The sequence below is a fragment of the Canis lupus genome, chromosome 27 (assembly GCF_003254725.2).
Source record: "Canis lupus dingo isolate Sandy chromosome 27, ASM325472v2, whole genome shotgun sequence".
NCBI lineage: Eukaryota > Metazoa > Chordata > Mammalia > Carnivora > Canidae > Canis > Canis lupus.
In genome coordinates this window covers 42739270-42755495 of record NC_064269.1, presented here as the reverse complement: position 1 = coordinate 42755495, position 16226 = coordinate 42739270, and the positions used below count along the sequence as shown (strand labels likewise).

Below are 16226 nucleotides of genomic sequence, written 5' to 3'. Positions count from 1 at the left end.
GTGGGCGGCGCTAAACCGCTGCGCCACCGGGGCTGCCCTTGCTTTTTTTTTTTTTTTTTCTTTTTTTTTTATGAAGCTCTCTACTTTACTAGAAAGGGCTGGTCTAAGGCAGAGAGGGTATGAGAAACAAAGGGACCTGCTGAATGAGAAAATGTCACATCTTGGCCTGCCCTTTGCAATATGAGAAGTCAACAACAAGAGCCTGATTACCCACAGCTATCAATATCAATGCAGGGTGTCACAAGAGAAATTTCAGAAAATCCACAAGTCACCCTCAACAGCAGCTGAACTGGGTACACAATCCCCCCCAGCTAGGTAACAATAACTTCAGTTCATTGGCTGGCAAGTAAAGATAGATTAACAGACTTGAGAATGGGTTATATGCTTACTTTGTACACCACCAGATTGCTTGTATGGGTAGGAAAAAGGACCTCATGAAAGACAGCAAAAGAAAGCATTCCCAGCAAACAAAAAGGGAACAAGTAATGGCAGAATGGTGAGGGGCATGGTGTGCTGTAAAGCGCACTACTCAGGCATCAGGAATTCTGGGCTTAGTGCTACATTCTTGCTTAAAACTCTCTAGGCCTTAAATTCTGCATCAGTGAGATGAGGAGTTTGGGCAGATTATACTCTAAGAGGCAACTCACCACTGCGTTGAGAAAGATTTTGAGACTGCATCTAGGCTCAGGGGAAGAATTAGATGTTCTACTGAAGAGGTCTGCCATTGGCCTGGAATAAGAAATGCAGGTATTTTCCATCTCAGATTTTTAAAATCTCTGAGATCCATTCTGTTCTAGGATTCTCTGCAATATGTGAAGGACAGCTCCCAAAAAACAATCAAAGAGAAACAAGGGATGCCTGGTGGCTCAGCCATTGAGTGCCTGCCTTTGGCTTGGGGCATGATCCCGGGGTAAGGGGATCAAGTCCTGCATCAGGCTTCCTGCATGGTGCCTGCTTCTCCCTCTGCCTGTGTCTCTGCCTCTCTCTCTGTGTCTCTCATGAATAAATAAATAAAATCTTTAAAAAAGAGAGAGAGAGAGAAACAAAGGGGCCTTAGAGGCTGATTACATGAATTAAAAAACAACAATTTAAAAAAACAAGATGATAATAAAAACAAGCATACATAAACATGTATTCAGACTGTTCTAAGTACCTTAGATGTCTTATTTCATTTAGTTGCCACAACAAAAACCCAACGAAGTAGAACTATTAATATCTCCATTTTACAGATAAGTAGCTAGGACATAGTGAAGCTCAGTCCTCTGCTCACTAGAGCACAGCTTACTGAGAATTGGAGCTAGGATTCAAACCCAGGTAGTCTAATTTCAGAGATTTGCTTCTGACCCCTATGCTATGACAAAGGAAGAAAAAGTGGGGTAAAGACACTGGCAGATGGCACAGAAGGCATAACAGCCACCTCAAGAGTTAAGGTAGAAAGGATGGCTATGTCCATATGGAGGAAACATGCTGTGCCCACTCAACTCCAAGTTCACGACCTGCCTCTTCCAAGCACTTCATCCATGCTCATGGGGAGGGTGAAGCGAACCGCCATCATCAGATCCCCTGGGGCCATCTCTGGCTCTTTAACAACCCTACTTGGAGTACATAAGACCACCCCAGATATAGTAGAAATAAAAGAAAATATCTAAAATAACAAAAGAGGGGTGCCTGGGTGGCTCAGTCGGTTAAGCATCCAACTCTTGATTTCAGCTCAGGTCATGATCTCAGGGTTGTGTGATTGAGCCCCTGGGCATGAAGCCTGCTCAAGATTCTCTCTCTCTCCCTCTTCCCCTCCCTGCCTGCCTCTCCCTCTCTCTCTCTCCCAATAAAGAAAAGAAAGAAAATAAAAGAAGAAAAGAAAAGAAAAGAAGAAAAGAAAAAGAGAAAAGAAAAGAAAAGAAAAAAAAGAAAAGAAAAGAAAAGAAAAGAAAAGAAAAGAAAAGAAAAGAAAAGATCAACTTTGAGTTTCAGACAACTTCAGTGCAACAGAAAATCCACAAAGAGTAAGGTCGGCTGGCACAGAAATAACTGGAAGGCTTCAAGGAAGAGATGGGATTGAAAGAATGGGCAGAGCTTTGAAAAGCAAGCATGAGCAATATCATGAGACTGGACAGCAGCATTTAAGAGAGTGGGAGGAGACCAGTCCAAAAGGGCTGACTCTGCAGGGATGAGAAGCGACAATGAAGCTATTGCTCTCTGGATGGTTACTTCCAGTTCATAAGGCTCTTCTCCATCTCCTACCAGTGGGACCGCTTCCTGGCTCTCTTTCTCCCACATAACATCTGTCTCCTGCAACTAAAGTAAAGGGATTTAATTGGGAGAATGTCCCCAAATCAAACTCTGGGAACTTACTGTGTACCAGAGAGTAGGCAAAGCACTCAGGCAGAGTTCTTGACTAAGGATCCATGGATAGGTGTCAGGGGCTCAGCAGAGCATGCAAAACATATGAGGGGACAGATTTCTGCACAAATTTCCACAGTTTCATTAGATTCTACAAGTGTATGTGAGCCACAAAAGGTTAAAAGTGTCTGCCCTAGGAAGACAAAGTGGGGGAAAGTGCCCAGGTCTAGCACTCTAGAAATTCACTATCCCGTGGGGGAAGGCAAACACAGACATAAATAACTTTGATGGAAGGCAGACTTTGATAAGTGCTCATAGAGGTTAAAAAAAAAAAAAGCCATAAAGCCATGATGGAAGGGGTACAGAGGCGGATTTCAACTGTGTGGTGGTTAAGATACCCTCTCCTCCCAGGCTGGTTTTGGGATCCAAGTTTGGAATGAGGAAAAAAAACAAAAAACAAAAAAAAAATCCCTCTTACTTCTCCTCAGACCCAAACAGAGCATTTGGCTACCCCTCTTTCTCAGGTACTCCCAGTAGAAAACTGAGTCTAAGGCTGACCCTATTCCAGCCAGAGAGGTGAAGGAGGACATAGTTTTCAGGACAACAGGAGGTGGTAGCAAGGAGATGCTCTCCTGAATATGAGCAATGACTCAGTTTTACATTTTTTCCCCTCTTTTACCCAGTTCCCATTCTCTGAATTCCTGAGGTACTCACTCATTTTGTGCTTAATCATGTCCTCTACCCCTAGTTATCTATTTTAGGTAAATCACTCTTAGACAGCCCCTTCACTCTCCAAGCTAGTCTTCTCTCTCACCCCTCCGCTTGGAAATTTTGTGATATTGCTGTGTTTCACAGTTTCTTCCAAGAACTATTAATCATCTCAAATTCTTATATTTGTTTATGTGTTTATTTATTTATTTTTTCATGAAATGTAAGCACCATGACAGCTTTGAATTTCTGGTTCACTTTAATATTCTAATACCTAGCACAGTGCCTGGACATAACAAGGGTGCAATAAATATTTGCTGAATAGATGAGTGACTGTCTCCTGTCCCTCTATATTGTCCTACAGGACCAGCATAATATCTAAATCCTAGAGAAGAAAGTGTAAGGAGAAATGAAAGCACTTTTTTTCTCATAAGAACATCTTTGGAGATGCTGGCTGGCCAGGGCTGCCCTTAATTAAAACGATCATAGCAGTGTAGCCAGAGAACCATGTGTGAAACTCACAATCCGACATTCTGTCACCGACATCAACTCTACCACCAAATTCTGACACTTCTTTCTTCAACAGGTCTCAGCAATTGTCTGTCACCCTTCTCAGCTAGACACTCACTGCCTACATTAGGTCACGGAGAGAAGTACCTGAGTAGCCTCTCTATCTCCAGGCCATCCTGTAATCTTCCAATAGTTTTCATCTACCTATAGCCACAGTTCCTAGGACATAAAAGGTATCCGACAAATGCCTGAAGAATCAAGGTAAAATCAGTGAATGAAAATAAGAAAACACTGCCTTCATCACATCAAATCCCTGCTTTAAAAAATGTATGTTACTCCCCCACCAAATCCAACCTCAGTAGCCTAGCATTTGAGACCCTACAAGCATGTCACAACCATTGTCCCAACCTCATCTTCATACCACGTGTGCCTCTGTGCTACAGGGTTTGCATTCCCTGGAAGTTTACGTAGCTTCTACTATAACCCTCAAATGGGAACCTTCACCTTTGCTTACACACACACAATTCCCAATAATTATAGGCTATCGGGGTTGGAAATAGTCTTAAAAATTCAAGCCAAAAAAAAAAAAAAAAATTCAAGCCAAAGGACTTCCTTTTGAGAAATACAGTGAAATACTAAGATATGCTGGACAAAATATGACTTTTTATTTATAAACTTATTTTTATTTACATAATTAAACAGTCTATAAAGCAAGGGAAATCCCCAGGGGTCAAAATATAAAGAACTGAGGGTGCCTGGTTGGCTCAGTCAGTAGAGCATCTGACTCTTGATCTTGGGGTTTTAAGTTCGAGCCACATGTTAGATGTAGAGTTTAACGATTTTTTGTTTTTAATTTGAGAGCGAGATTGTGAGAAAGAGAGAGAGTGTGCACAAGCTGGTGGGAGGGGTAGAGGGAGAAGCCGACTCCCTGCTGAGCAGGGAGCCCAATGCAGAACTCGATCTCAGGATCACGACCTGAGCCAAAGGCAGACACTTAACCCACTGAGCCACCCAGGCACCCAAGTGTAGTTTACTTAAAAAAAAAAAAAAAATACTGAATGTCAGAGCAGCAAGCAAATACTAACACTTCGGCAGCCTCTTAGTTTAGGGAAACCAACAACTCTAGATAATAGATTAGAAAAAATAAATGTTTTAGGGATCCCTGGATGGCGCAGCGGTTTGGCGCCTGCCTTTGGCCCAGGGCGCGATCCTGGAGACCCGGGATCGAATCCCACGTCGGACTCCCGGTGCATGGAGCCTGCTTCTCCCTCTGCCTATGTCTCTGCCTCTCTCTCTTTCTGTGTGACTATCATAAATAAATAAAAATTAAAAAAAAAAAGAAAAAATAAATGTTTTAGGTTATTATAAACAGAAGAACAATATAGTATCTAAATAGTATTTTTAAAGGAACCAAATAGAACCAAATAAAACTTAGAGCTTTGCAAATTATAGTTATTGAATCCCTGAGAAAATGGGGTGGGTCATGTCTCTTTCTCAATTTCTCCCCTCCACTGTGCCTGTATACTTCTCCCAGAAGCTGTTTGCCTGAGATTTGCTCCTCATCGTCCTCTCCCTTTTTTCAGGCTCTCTCAACTGAGCTGTAACAAAAAAGACAACCAAGAACTGAGATGCTCCATTAACACTCAGTCCCTGGTTCGTGAGGAAATCCTCAATGTCCTTACTCCTCCTGCCAATCCTTGACTCAGAGGTGGTGGTAAGCAGTCAGGAGACCAACTGTTTGGTGAGAGGAGGGTGTGTATGTGCACATGCCTGCATGCATCTATTTGAACCCTGGGCTGGCAGGCAGGGTGGAAAGGAGTGGATCAGAGGATTTGTAAGAAGATCTCAGCAGAGAGGCCTTTAATCTTCGAGGCAACTGCTTGTATGGTGGAGACCATGCTGTCAGAAATGACCTTGGAGACCGAGTAGCCAGAAGCACTGGGATAGCTGCCACCTCTCAGGTCAGGCAACTGAGTCATGAAAGATCAGTGCCAGCGTGGCAAATACTGACTGTCCCCTTGACACCTCAGTGACATGGGAGAGGTTCCAAGCCTAGTCCTGAAAGAGGCATCTCCTTCCAAAGATTATGAAACTGAAGCCCTCAAAAGAAAAGGCACCTGCCCTAGGACCCTCAATAAGTCAGTTACAAAGCTAAGATTGAAACGAAGATAACTGCCCAGTGTTCCTGGCTTCCAGTCCCAGAAATCCTCAGAGTGTGCTCGGGGACGTGCAGCACATTGACAGGCTCCCATTTCCCAACTGCAGAGCTCTTGTGCCCTGACACCTCCCCAACAGATCCCTCGTTCTCAGCAAAATCCTTGACTTCAGACCCACCTCTCCTACCCCCTAATGCAAATCTTTGCCTGGGATGGGGATGGAAAGATGGGAGTCAGTGCTGAATATGACAGAAGAAAAAAAAAGGGTGGTTAAAGAACATGTATTTGATGGCAGGTGCTGGACATGGATGGCCTGAGAACTGCTGAGGACCAGGCAGTACTGTATCATGGATTGAGGTGATGGCAAAGAGCTGGTTGAGGAATCTATCTATCGACTCCTGCCTGTCCAGCCATTTTCTAATTCCTACTAGACTGCAAACTCTCAGGGGGAAGAGATGGGAACTCATATTCATTGAGCTCTTAATATGTGCAAGGCTTATATTAAATAATTGGGCACCTAATATGTGCTAGGCTCACTAAATCTTACTGAGTCATAAGAAAAGCTCTACAGGGAGGGCATTATAACCCAAAGTGCGCCCCCATCCCCTTACCCAGATGAAGCATCTGAGTCTTGAAAAGGACTAAGTACCTTATGCAAAGTCCTGCAACTAGTGAGTAATAGAGCTTGGATTAAAGCCCTGCCTTGTCTTCGGAGTTCATCATTTTTTCCAGGAACTATCAATGCTTTTTACCCCCACTCAGTCCCCCACAAGAAGGTAAATGCTCCATAAGCATTTTAAGTTTTAAAGTGAATCACTTCAGCAGACACTCCAGATTTATAAAATAAATAAAAATTGAAAAATACACACCACTCAATCTCTGGGCATTTATATATAAAATCCTTGGTCTGCTTGGAATGTTATTTCTCTATTCCCACCCCCACCTTTCTTTCTCTTTTTTCCCATCCTTGGGCCGTTTTCCCAGGTCTTGATACTGGAAAGCACAATTCTATCTGGTATGGAATAGGATGCATGCATAGCCTCTGCTAGGCACCACAAGAAAACAGTTTTGTTTTTTTTTTTTTTTAATTTATGATAGTCACACAGAGAGAGAGAGAGAGAGAGAGAGAGGCAGAGACATAGGCAGAGGGAGAAGCAGGCTCCATGCACCGGGAGCCCGACATGGGATTCGATCCCGGGTCTCCAGGATCGCGCCATGGGCCAAAGGCAGGCGCTAAACCGCTGCGCCACCCAGGGATCCCTAGAAAACAGTTTAAATGAAATTGGTAGAGGAGAAAGATAACATCTCTTCCCCGGACCTGTTTTCCTCATCTGTTAGTAAAGGGGCTGGATCTCTGATGTTTGTGACTTTATGCACCCATAAGCCACAGGCTGGGCAATGGCCACAGGTCTTCATGTTTATGGTCTCACCATTGGTCTGGTAGGGTAGAAGCCCATATGACAAAAGTTCCCCAGCCTCTCTGACCAGTCTCCTAGCTGCTTTATCAGGGGTGATGGGGTCCCCCAAGTTTTATTGAATTTTCCTTGTATTTATGTCACTGTTCTCAATGATGCTGACTCAGGCCCCAACATCTCAGTAAATTCTAAGCTTTTAACAATACTCATAAAGAGGTGAGAATTTATTTTTGAATGCCATTCAACTTTTCAACACATAAGTAAACTAAAGACCAAAAAATAAAAAATAAAAAAAGACTGGGAAGATTATTTTCTAGCTTATTTATCTAGAATTCTTGTTTAAGGTATTCCAGAATCCAGCATCTGGTTATCACAGCTTATTATACTTTATTTCTTTTTCTTTTTTTTTTTAATATTTTTATTTATTTATGATAGTCACACAGAGAGAGAGAGAGAGAGAGAGAGGCAGAGACACAAGCAGGCTCCATGCACCAGGAGCCCGACATGGGATTCGATCCCGGGTCTCCAGGATCGCGCCCTGGGCCAAAGGCAGGCGCTAAACCACTGCGCCACCCAGGGATCCCCACTTTATTTCTTTTTCTTTTCAACAATCTCTAGGTCAAAATAGTAGAATTATAGTGATTTTTCATTTCTTCTTCATGCTTTTTTTTTTTTTAAGATTTATTTATTTATTCATTCAGAGAGAGCGAGAGAGAGGCAGAGACACAGGCAGAGGGAGAAGCAGGCTCCACGCAGGAAGCCCGACATGGGACTCGATCCCGGGTCTCCAGGACCACACCCTGGGCTGCAGGCGGCACTAAACCGCTGTGCCACCAGGGCTGCCCTTCTTCATGCTTTTTTTTACATACCATAGCACTTCTGTTGATTTTTTGCATGCTTTAATTAGCTTCAGAAAAAGTTAAAGTGGTATATAAGGACCATGGAATGTAAGATGACATAAACTAGAAGTCATTGTTGGGCGAAAGAAAAAATAAAGATATAGAGGTATAAAATTCATACCAAAAGATGGATCATAAAATCTTTTATACTTTTTTCCAGATGAACCAATAATTGAATTCTAAACCTTTCTAGTAACCAATACAAAGGGAAAAACCAAGTAGTTGCACCATTTACATAGCCAATAAAATTTTAAACAAATTGACTGCTCAAAAGAAGCACAACTATTTCTAAAGTGTTTTTTTTTGTTTTTTTTGTTTTTTTTTTTTTAATGACAGACATAGAGAGAGAGAGAGAGACAGAGAGGCAGAAGGAGACATAGAGAGAGACACACACACACAGGCAGACACAGGCAGAGGGAGAAGCAGGCTCCATGCAGGGAGCCCGTTGTGGGACTCGATCCTGGGTCTCCAGGATCACACCCTGGGCCGGAGGCAGCGCCAAACCACTGGACCACCGGGGCTGCCCACTATTTCTAATATCAAGACCAGAGAAACCTTTTTGGAGGGTTCTCACACACAGGATAAGCAATGTTTTTCAACTCCACCCTGATAGCAGGTTTTTTTTTTTTTTCAAAGGTTTTATTTATTTATTCATGAAAGACATAGAGAGAGAGGCAGAAACATAGGCAGAGGGAGAAGCAGGCTCCCTGTGGGGAGCCAACCCAGAACTTGATCCCAGGCCCCTGGGATCACCATCTGAGCCAAAAGCAGACGCTCAACCAATGAGCCACCCACGTGCCCCACTGGTAGCAGTTCTTATGGAGAATTTCATAATTTCTCTCTCTCTCTCTCTCTGTGACTGTCATAAATAAATAAAAATTAAAAAAAAAAACATAAAAATAGGCTAAGTGAATCTGTCCTTGTGGTAGCCACTGAAAGGGAATTCTCTTTTTTTATTTTTAAGATTTATTTATTTATTCATTCATGAGAGACACAGAGAGGCAGAGACATAGGCAGAGGGTGAAGCAGACTCCCTGCAGGAGCCCGATGTGGGACTCGATCCCGGGACTCCAGGATCACGCCCTGAGCTAAAGGCAGATGCTCAACCACTGAGCCACCCAGGCGTCTCTGAAAGGGAATTCTTAAGTGGGGCTGCTGGGGTGTTGGTCATGTTCTGCTTCTTCATCAGGGTGCTCATTGCACAGGGAGATTCAAGGTGTATGTGCACTTTTCTGAACATATAAGATACTTCAATGAAAAGTTATGAAAAACAAAACACACACACACACACACACACGCACACACACAGCCAGGGACCATAAGGACAATCTGTATCCTTATTTTCTAAAAATGTTGGTTAGTAGTTTAAAACGATTTTTTTAAATTTAGCTAAAAAATAAATTACATACAAAAATATCACAAGGATAAAAATAATATTCATTTTTGCTTGTCTCATGGATACTTCTAACATTGAAAGCAGCACTTGTTAGAACCCAAAAGTCTGCAAAATTTAAAGAGCTATCCATCATGCTTTGCTCAGAATATATAACATATTCTGCCCAACGCCCTTTATATACACCATCCAAACTGTTCTTCCCTCTTCCAGTAGTATTTTTTTTTATATCAGGTAACATATAAATCTATTAATTGTGGATCACAGGCTAAAGGGGTCTGAAAGCTCAAACTATATCATTGGCCTGGTTTAGACTTCACCATCCTTGGATATAACGAAAAGTCTTTGTGGAAAATCAAAGGGCAGATTTTTGAGACTGGTGGAACTTGGTACAGAACTAGGCTCCAAGAACAGCCTCTAGGCCCCCTTCCAAAGCAAACTGTGCTATGGCGGCTGCTCCGCTCTGCTCCATAAAGCTTAGCACTGGAGGGCAAGACCAGGCTCTGTGGTCTGGAAAATCACTGCAGTGCAAGTACCAGCAGCTCCTAAAACCAGCACAGAGGTGGTTACTTCAGAAGACCTGGTGCTGCAAGCAGTTATAATCAGGCAGGGCATCTGAACAACTCCCGGGACGAGGAGTGGTAAGGAGCCTCAGCAACCCTGAGCAGGCGAATGGAGCCTCAGTTTGGAATGAGGGTCCGTGGTTGGCATGGGCAGGAGAGATGGTGAGGTGTGCTACTGCAGTTCTCCTGGCCATGTCAGAAGAAGGGAAGAGACCAGGGAAAGGAGATGCCAAGTCTGGGTAAGGTCTCCTCCTATCTGTCCCACACAGCATTCCTGGTACACACGGTGTTGAGTCCAAAGAAAACATGCTTATATAAAAAAAGCATTGATAGCTTAATTCTTACTTTGCATATGTGTTGAAAGGTTATTGTTATTTATATGTATTATGGTACAAGGAACAAGAATTCCTAGGTTCTATTCTTGGATCCATCACTGAAAAACAAAGTATTTGCCAGTGGAAAATATCAGGTGCTTGGAAATTCAGAGCTTACCATCCATAACCAGGAGGTATTTATTCAAGCACCTAGTGTGTGCCCAGAATTGAATACTGATTTGAAGATACACACAGCAGCCAGGTGGCCAGGATGGCAGCATAAAGAGACATAAGTAGGACAAAGGAACAGGAGTCAGAGGTCCCACAGGTTTGAAGGGCAGTCCAGCCAGGGCATTGGGAGATGAGGTCCTGGGCCACAAGGAGCACAGAAGTCAGGCTTGGCTTCCCCTCACTACTCACCTCTGCTCTGAGTGTCAACTCTAAGCCACACCATCCCAGCTCTGCCCACACATCTGTCTCATTTGTTCTACCTCTTTGCCTGCCTGCGGCTCAGATTACCATTCTGCCCTGAGTTACCTCTGCCGTGGAGGGGTTGTATCCTTTTCAAATCAGAATGGCTGTGGTGACCTCAGAAGCTGAGCTGCCTGCCTGCCTGACATCTGTGGGTGTGCCTCCCTAGGCCCATTCAAAGTCAATCAGAAGTCACAAGGGCCAACCAGAGAGGTGTGTTTTAGATTTAAGGGAGCAAAAGCTGATTAATTACTGAGCCTGGAAACACTTTAGGGTTCAGTGGGTAAACGTGACACTTCAACAGGGACATACCAGAACCAGCCCCGTGAGATCTAGAAAGAGGCTAGCATGCTATCATTCTGCCCTGGCTCTGTGCCCAAATGCAGTCTCTTGGCCAGCACCAAGTTGGTCCCAGCAGTAGGTCAATTATAGAGCAAAGAACCTAGAAACCATTTTAGTCCAGACCTCTGCCCTAGGCAGGATTTAGCTAATCCAATCTGAACAAATGGGTATAACTTGTTAAAACCTGCCAGGATGGAGAGTCTTTAAATTTCCAATAATAGTCTGTTCCCAGGGCTGCTTTTCAGCCAGTACGCTCCAGTACAGCTGTACCAGTTATTAAAATACTGAAATATTTATGACCGTGTTAGTATATAGTGCCTGCCCCAAGCCCTCTGAATGCCCCACTACCACCTTGACCTATCCCCAGGAGAGCTTCATGATTCAGCAGTCAATGGGCTAATGCCAGCCACAGCAAAGGACTTTCAATACCCTGTTCAGGCATCATCCTTGCTAAAGTACCGTAAAACTGCTTTACCCTTGTCAGTTCCATTCTACAATGTTACCTACCCTATTCTAAAACTGCTTTCTCTTATCTACCAAAGAAATGCCAGTCTTCAAGGTTGCTTTCAAAGTCTTTCATAATATAACACCATCCTATATTCTCCCTCCTACTCTCTGTTTCATCAAACCCAGATGCTCAACATTCCCAAACACTAACTTTTCCCTGGTCTTTATTTATACTGCTTTCTGCATTGAATAGCCTCCTCTTTCCATATCCATTAAAGTCTCCCAACTCCTCAAGATCTCCTGAAATGTCAACACTTGCATGAAATATTAGTTGAAAGAGCTGTATCCCATTTCCAGAAGTGTCACAGCAACATCTAGGCTCCACATCTGTAAAATGCAATAATTGTTTCATATTGTGATTATTTTCATATATGCACCTAAACTCCCCTCCTAGAGAGAAAGCCATTGAGAGGGCAGAAACCATAATGTAGTCATCATTCTATCTAAATGACCTGGCACAACGCCTTGCTCAAAGTATGTGCTAAATAAATATTTGTTTAAATGAATGACTGAACAGTTCTAATTCTTTTGTCCAAGGGACCCATTTTCTATCTGTTAAAGATTTGGGTTGTTTTTCTCTGAAGTTACTCCAATTGTGGTTGTATCTCTTTCTACATATGGAACCCAAATTGCACGTCATCCATATCTTAAACTACTGGGTTATTCCATGAAGATGAAGCAGGAAGAATGCTCCCCTGTCATTACTTTACCACCCTGGAGTTTGTGACTGCCTTTTCTCCATACACTTCTTCCAGCATCAGATCAATGTATCGGTCACACAAGGACAGGCAAATGAAAGGTTCTTGGTAAAGGAGGCCAGCCTTACAGATGACAGGAAGTCTGATGGTAGAGTGAGTTGGCAGGAATTGCTAGAGAGAGGAGGTAGGGTGGCTTGTTGGGAAGCAGAGCCAAGCTGGGACTCTGGTTGCTGTGGTCAAGGCCATGGGTGCAGTCCTGGGAGGGAAGTTCTATTGCCTGGTTGCTGTTGGTGTGCCAGGGAGTAAAGAAGGGAATGCTAGCAAGCCTTTCCTTACCTCTACTCTTTAATTCCTCCTCCCTTGCTCTCCCTCCAGAGGAATAGCTCAGAGCTGGGAGTAAAACCTATAGGACACGAGAGGACTTTGATGAAAGATATCTGGGCTTCTTAAAAACAAAGGAGGATGGGAGACAAGGAGCCAGAAACCACAGCCACTGTCTAAATCACATTCCAAAAGGAAATCCAGGCAAGAGTAGAAGACAATGGGACAGCCCAGAATGAAAAGTCCCCCTGCAGAGCAAATGGGTTTCAGGGTTCTAGGAGGCTGAGACAGGACACAAATGACCCATCAGTGCCCAGGCTTGGGCTCTCATTAAAACAAAAACATTGGCGACTTCCCTGACTTGGGCCACCTCTCCGAGTCATGGAACCTCGCCCGGGAGCACTCCCCATTAAAACACTCTCGAACCGGGATCCCTAGGTGGCGCAGCGGTTTGGCGCCTGCCTTCGGCCTAGGGCGCGATCCTGGAGACCCGGGATCGAATCCCACATCGGGCTCCCGGTGCATGGAGCCTACTTCTCCCTCTGCCTGTGTCTCTGCCTCTCTCTCTCTCTCTCTGACTATCATAAATAAATAAAAATTTAAAAAAAAAAAAAAAAACACTCTCAAACCTACAAAAAAAAAAAAAAAACATTGCTGGAATTGGAAGCTGGGAACACCTTTTTGGAGAAGAGTCCATTTGGAAATGGAAGCAAAGAATAAGGAAACCCAGTCAGAGAGTTATGATTCATCTAAGAAGGGAAACCAAACAGCCCCACGAACTGATAGCTAAGGCTGAGCCAGCCAACAGGAGTCAGAGGTTAGGAGCCAGAGTATGAAATTATGATGATGGCAACCTGGTTCTGGCCTCCAAGGAGAAAGCACACTTGAAGTAAAGGAAAAGTGTGTTGGGGATGGGAAGAAGAGACGTTACTAACATCAGGATCACAAAGCAACTGCTTTCCTCTGTTTTTAATCTGTGCTGAGGATCCCACTGGCTACCACACTAACAAAATGGTGGCCACGCTGAGAAGGGATGTCCCAAGGAGGAGAGAAGAGCGATCCCTTCCTGGGGCCTCCCACCTGTACCTGTACACATTCTACCTGGGCTCACCCACTTGGGACTGAGTGGCTACAGTATGGAAGAGTAGATTCACTGTCTTTCAGAGGGAAGAGCAAGGCTCAGGGGAAGGAAGAACTAACTAGAGGAAGGCAAATTTCGGTCATCAGAAGGAAGAGCTCTCCTATTTAGAGCTGTGGAGCTGAGGCTAAGCAGAGCCCTCCTCATGATGTGGTGAGCTCTCTGACCCTGGAAATGCTCAAGCAGGGATGATCACACCATTTAAGCATCCAGACTCAAAGGGACCTTGGAGATCAATTTAGTCCAACTTTCTCCTTCTACCTGAGAAGCCATCATTTCCCCTTGGATCCCCCGACTCGTTCATGGCAGAACCAGGAATTGGAACCCCAGTCTCCCTGCTCAGAGCCAGAATTACTCCAACAGAGAGGTTCTGCCATAAATATATGTCTCTACCTTGAACCAGCTCAATTACTGACCCTAGTAATTCCCTCTCTTTGGCCACAGGAGGAGGCAAAGCACCACACCCAACTCTGGGCAGAGCAGTTGACACAAGGACATGTCGAAGCATCTTCTCACCAGCCACTTCATCACTGCATATACCTTCAGAATTTCCTCAAAGGAGAAAGTGAAGGCATGGGAAACAATGTGCTTGAACTATGAAGCTCCACTCCTCAGGCTTGGGCAGGGAACCTCCTCATCTGGAGTTTCTCCACTTTTTCCTGCTATTACACTGACCTTTTCCAGTTCCTGACACTTCCAGAGTTTTACTTTGTTAGGTCCATCTAGAGTAAACTGAAAATGACGTCGGACAGCCATGGCTATTGAAGTAAAACGAGACCTTTCCCTCCCATTTTCCTAGGAGGAAACTGAGGCACAGAAAAATTAAGTGGCTTTAGCTAAGTTAAAAAGAGGAGTAGGAATCTAACCACTGCCTGGTCCACTGTCTCCACGACCAGGGTGGGTCTGGTGAGTTCAGTATGTTCCAAAGAGAGCTTCAGAGGACTCGCTGGAGGGGTGGCCAGGACTAGGAGAGAGTGAGGCTCTCCCAGTGAGGAAGAGGAGCGGCAGGGGCAGGGGGAGGACGGGGGCTCTCCGCCGTCTGGCTAAAGTGAAGAACCCCAGAACGTGCAGCGGGAGAGGAAACGCAGCGAGCCCCGAGGAGGCTGCGGGCAAAGTTTGGGCCGCGCTCCCTGGAGCGGCCGCCTGGGGGGACACACGGCCGAGGGCGCCCCGACTCGAAGCCCCAGCCCACACCTCCACCGCGCTGCCTCGCTGGGGGCTGCAAGCCTGGCGCGCGGGAGGTGCCCCCGCCCCCCGGGGATGCCCCCGCGCCCCACAGCCCCGCGGCCAGGCCGGGTCTGGAACTCGGCGACCAGCCCCCGCGCCGCCCTCCGCTGCCCGGGCGGGCACCAGGACACCAAGAGGAGCTGCAAGTCGGGTCTGGGGACTGGAGTCTGCTCTCCCCGCGCCGGGAGCCACGGCCCTGCCTCCGCCCACCTCCGCGCCCCCCTCGTCCCCCCGGCGCTACTTACTCCGGTTCAGGGGGTTCCCGCCGACCTGAGCCGACGCCGCCAGTTCCAGATAGAGGGTCCAGAGCCCCACGGACACGAGCGCCAGCGCCAGCAGCAGCCGGAAGCGTCTCCGCAGCAGCTTGACCGGGCGCAGGAGCAGGAGGAGCAGCGCGGCCCGGGGGCTCCCCATGGCGCGGGCCGCTCCGCACCCGGCCCCGGCCCCGGCCCCCGCGGGCCCCGCACCCCGCGCGTCTCAGGGCTGCGCCGCGACCGCGCTCCCCGGGCGCTCTCCGGCCGGCCGCCGGCTCATGCTCCGCGCTCGCGGGGCCCCTCAGCTCTCTGCCCTCCGCGCCTCTGCGCGCCGCCTCGCGCCCGCCGCCCCCTTCCCCGCCGGCTCGCCGGCTCCCACTGCCCGCGGCGAGGCTCCCTCCCCTAGGGGCGCGCCCGCACCTCCGGCCCCCGCCGCCTCCAGCTCCCGCGCCTCCTCCCCGCCCAGGGAGCGGCCGCACACCCACCTGTCCCGCCCCCGGGCACAGGTGGACCCGCCCCTGAGAAGCCCCGGGGACCGGGAGGGGCGACGCTCGGCCTCCCCGGGCAGCGCGGGAGCCGCCAGGGATTGGCTGGCGCCTCCTCCGACTCGGGACGGTTGGGGTTGTAGGAGGGGGCGAGCTCTAGTCCGAAATCTGTGTGGCCTGGGGAGACGGAGGCACCATGCAGGCACTTGGTGGTGTTGCACCCGCGGCAGAAGTGACCTAGAGGCTGAGCAGAAGCGGGGCGCGGCTGGGGCACTGGGGAAGCGTTCCTGCTGGGGAAGAGGGGAGGGGAGACGGGCCCACCGACGACTCTACTTCCTGCGTTAGGTGTAAGAGCAGACGTGCTGTTAGCTGGCAGGCAGGGCCGTCCGCTCAGCCACGGGTTCCTCGTCCAGGTTGGGTGTGAAGCCCCTTGTATCCCAGCCTCCACCACCTCAACAGGAGACTCTGGGCAAGTTATGCACACC

The 16226-nt window shown here is 46.8% G+C and overlaps 1 protein-coding gene across 3 annotated transcripts in view; it reads right to left on the bottom strand.

Annotated features, from left to right (window-relative positions):
* The window catches only part of B4GALNT3 (beta-1,4-N-acetyl-galactosaminyltransferase 3), a 132663-nt gene extending 117178 nt beyond the window's left edge, over positions 1-15485 (bottom strand). Inside the window, exon 1 of one of the 3 annotated variants that reach the window (XM_049102409.1) lies at positions 15248-15485. In XM_049102409.1, the coding sequence (XP_048958366.1) occupies positions 15248-15416 (169 nt within the window). In that variant the 5' untranslated portion in view covers positions 15417-15485. The remainder of the gene's footprint in view (positions 1-15247) is intronic. The other 2 variants (XM_025461748.3, XM_025461746.3) reach the window with 2 other exon arrangements.
* Positions 15486-16226: the final 741 nt, after the last annotated feature.